This window comes from Salvelinus sp. IW2-2015, linkage group LG11 (assembly GCF_002910315.2).
Source record: "Salvelinus sp. IW2-2015 linkage group LG11, ASM291031v2, whole genome shotgun sequence".
In the NCBI taxonomy this organism is placed as follows: domain Eukaryota; kingdom Metazoa; phylum Chordata; class Actinopteri; order Salmoniformes; family Salmonidae; genus Salvelinus; species Salvelinus sp. IW2-2015.
The window spans coordinates 39,594,284-39,598,595 of record NC_036851.1 but is presented as its reverse complement, the minus strand read 5'-3'; the positions used below and the strand labels follow the sequence as shown (position 1 = coordinate 39,598,595).

The 4,312-nt window shown below is 42.3% G+C and overlaps 1 protein-coding gene across 1 annotated transcript in view; it reads left to right on the top strand.

The window, feature by feature from the left end:
* LOC111970366 (dihydropyridine-sensitive L-type skeletal muscle calcium channel subunit alpha-1-like) overlaps positions 1-4,312 on the top strand; it is a 19,836-nt gene that overhangs the window by 1,239 nt on the left and 14,285 nt on the right. The window contains exons 5-8 of the mRNA XM_023997058.1: positions 1,478-1,607; positions 1,895-1,954; positions 2,610-2,716; positions 2,868-2,955. Coding sequence (XP_023852826.1) covers positions 1,478-1,607; positions 1,895-1,954; positions 2,610-2,716; positions 2,868-2,955 — 385 coding nt within the window. The remainder of the gene's footprint in view (positions 1-1,477; positions 1,608-1,894; positions 1,955-2,609; positions 2,717-2,867; positions 2,956-4,312) is intronic.

The window sequence follows — 4,312 nt, the reverse complement described above, 5'->3', positions numbered from 1 at the left end:
GGGATGAGTATTATTATGATGCATGTTATATTATGATGATTGGTGATGATGATTGGATGGATGGTGATGCATGATATTATGTTTAGATGTGATGATGGATGATTATGTTGTTGATTGATGGTGAATGATGCATTATGTTGATTGATCGATGTGATGATGATGAGTCTAATTATTTGTCAGGATGGATGTGATGATATGATGATTTTTATTTTATTATGATGATGGTGAATGATGATTATTATTCTGATGATCTGCACTGATAGAAATTCTCGGATTTATTTATGATTTGATTCATTTGATGACTTGGTGATGATGATTAAGATCTTGTGATCGAATTTCTTCCTTTCCTCCGGGTTGCCGTGTATTTTTGATATGATTTATGTTGATGTGATGATGATTATTGGTGTTGAATGTTGTATGGATGATGATGTATTACTTGTGATGATGATGGTGATGATGATGTTATTTTTGATTGATCGGTGATGCATGCATTTATTATGTTATGATGATGTGCATGATGACTTTTATTATATGATGTATAGATCGATGGATGATGATGATTGTGTGATGGTGATGATGTGATTATGATGATATTATGGTGTTTTAGATGTTTGATGATGTTATATGATGATGATGAGTGAATGAATTGCATCGGTGAGATGTGATGAGGGTGATGATGACATTGGATATGGAATTATGATGGAATTGGTGATGAATGATGATGATGATGAGAATTAGGATGGTGATGATGGTGAATGAATGACATTATGAATGAATTATGATGGTGGTATGATGATTTGAGATGATGAATGATTAGAATGTGATGATGATGATGATGAATTACATTAGGATGGTTGATGGATGACATTGATGATGACATTTATGAATGAATTATGATGGTTGGTGATGATGATGATGATGTAATTGATTGTAGAATTGTGATTGATGATGATGCATGAATGACATCAGGATTGGTGATGATGCGTGATTGATAAACAGATATGTATTGATGAGGAATAATGATGTGAGTGTATGAGGATTAATTTAGCCTTCTTAATTGACTGTCAAGTTACTTCAGTTGATAATGATGATGATGATGATGAATGAATTAGGATGGTGATGATGGTGATGATGACATTGATGAATGAATTATGATGGTGGTGATGATGATGATGATGATGAATGAATTAGAATGGTGATGATGATGATGATGAATGAATTAGGATGGTGATGATGACATTGATGATGACATTGATGAATGAATTATGATGGTGGTGATGATGATGATGATGAATGAATTAGAATGGTGATGATGATGATGATGAATGAATTAGGATGGTGATGATGGTGATGATAACGATGATGATGAATGGATAATGATGTTGGTATTATGAGGTTATTTTAGCCTCCTTAATTGACTGTCAGTTACTCAGTATAGAAGTCTGCAGCCTGTGATGTAAACTGTGTCCCCCTCCAGGTTCCGTAAGCTGTGCCACCGCATCATCAACGCCACCACCTTCACCAACACCATCCTCCTCTTCATCCTCCTCAGCAGCATCTCCCTAGCCGCCGAGGACCCCATCGACCCCATGTCCTTCAGGAACCAGGTGCCCACAGATATGCCTGCTGTATCATTCACCCCCTTATCTCAAATCAATTTTTTGCAGTAAAGAAAGCAGAAAGGGATAGAATTTTGACAACATAACTGGCACAAAGGGGTTTCTCTACTTTATTGCTCTGTATTGTATGAGCAAAGTAAATAAAGCATCACTGCCTTAGTATACACAGACTGCCTTACCTAGACTATAAGGAGGTCTACACTAGAGATTCTGCAAAAGGACTCTGGTACACTGATACTGCTCTGAGATGATGTTGCCCTGTCTCTGCTGTGTAGGTGCTGGCCTCCGCTGACGTCGTCTTCACGTCAGTATTCACCGTGGAAGTTGTCCTCAAGGTAACCAGGCACGGCTTGTCTCTTCCACTACTAGTATAGTTGTACTGATTACATGAAAAAGTACATTTACATTACCAAGTAATGGGTTAACCTTTTACTGCAGTGGGCTAAATCAGGGTCACACAGAGTGTTTCTTGGTAGTCTTAAACAAATCCACTGAAACTAAAATATACACCTCACACACATGGTTCTGGGCTTTAAAGAAAGAGGACACCTGTACCATGTCAGATATAGAGTTTAAATGTATCCAGTGTTGAGTTTGCATCCCAATGTTACACTTTATATACATAGACCAAACTGTTTGGCATACAAACACCGGATTTTCATCGTAAAAAATAAATGCATCATTATTAATTATGAAATTCAGAAAAATATGAATAACATTCCGCCCATGAGGCCAAAGAGGGTGTTTTCGGTCATTGACCCCAGGAAAGGGCTACACACTTAAATTGTTAATGTGACAAACTCTCTCGACAATATGTTACATCCACTTTTGCGGCACTTTATTTATTTTTTATCGTACACTGCAGKAGAGTTCTACAGTATATGTTTTCACATGAGTAGCTGTGGTTCATGTGGGTTGGTTTGTTGCTTTGAGAGGGTTTATGTGTCAACCAATCTCATCAAGTCAGTATCCATCCCTCCTCTCCCCTAGATGACCGTATATGGAGCCATAATGCACCCTGGCTCCTTCTGCCGGAACTCCTTTAATATTCTGGATCTGATAGTTGTCACCGTATCCCTCCTCTCCATGCTCATGGAGTAAGTAGTCCCTGGGAATGTAAAATGTCATTGCACTCCTGTGACAACTGAATCTACAGTGCTCGATATAACATTCAGTTATGAGTGTGTGTCTTTCTCCAGGTAGAAATACAGATTATAGACAAGCAAATGTTGTGCCTGCCCTATCTAGGTCCAGTGCTATCTCTGTGGTGAAGATCCTCAGGGTGTTAAGGGTGCTGAGGCCCCTAAGGGCCATCAACAGGGCTGAGGGCCTCAAGGTGAGCTTCATTACCATGCACTCTCTGGCCCCGCTGTCCTCCTGTTCTCCATGTCCCTCTTGTCCCTCTGTCCCTCTGTCCGTCTGTCCCTCTGTCCTACTGGTCCGAATCTGTCCCTCTGGTCCCCATGTCCCTCTGATCTCTGGGTCCTCCATGCTACCCTGTCCTCCTGTCCTCTGTCTTCCTTCTCCTAGTCCCTCTGTCCTCCTGTCCCCTGTCCCTCTGTCCCTTGTCCTCCTTGTCCCTCTTGTCCTCTGTCCTCTGTCTCCTGTACCCCTGTCCCTCTGTCCCCCTCTCCTCCTGTTCCTTCTGTCCTCCTGTACCCCTGTCACTCTGTCCCCCTGTCCCCCTGTTCCTCTTGTCCTCTGTCCCCCTGACCCTCTGTTACCCCTGTCCCTCTGTCCCTGTTCATCTGCTCCCTCTGTCCTCCTGCCTACTTGTCCTACTGTCCTCATGTCCTACTGTTCTACCCACTCACTTATCCCCACTCCACACTCATACTCCTCTACACCTCTACTCTACTCTCTACTCACTACTCTTACACACCTCACTCTACTCTCTCACTCTACTCCTCTACTCTACTCCCTACACTCTATCCTCTACACGCTAACTACTCTACAATCTCTCCTCTACTCCTTACACCTCTTACACCTCTACTCTACCCTCTTACCTTCTCACTCTACTCTACTCTCTACACCTCTACTCCTTATTACCTCTACTAACTCCCCTTTACACCTCTACTCCTTACACCTCTACTCCTCCTACTCCTCTACACCTCACTTCTACTCCTCTACACCTCTATCCTCTATCTCTTTTACTCTCTACCACCTCTACTCTCTCACCACCTCTACTCCTCATACACTCTACACCTCTACCCTCTACTCTCTGACTCCTCTCACCTCTCACCTCTTACTCCTCACTCTACACCTCTTACTCCTCTACATCTACTCTCTATACTCCTCTACACCTCTACTCTACTCCTCATACACCTCTACGTCTACTCTCTTACACACTCTACTCCTCTACACCTCTACTCTCTCTACTCTACACCTCTATCTCCTCTACACCTCTTACTCTCTACTCCTCTACACTACTCTACCTCACACCTCTATTCCTCTACACCTCTACTCTACTCCTCTATTACACTCTCTCTACTCCTCTCCTCTTACACCTCTTACCTCCTCTACACCTCTACTCACTCCCTCAACTCTACTCCTCTACACCTCTACTCTCTACATCCTCCTGTACAGCCTCTACTCTTCGTATACATAATACACTCGATGCCTCACCTCCTCTACCTCCTTGTGACACCATCTACTCTCCTACACCGTAACCTGAGACACTCTACATCTTCTCT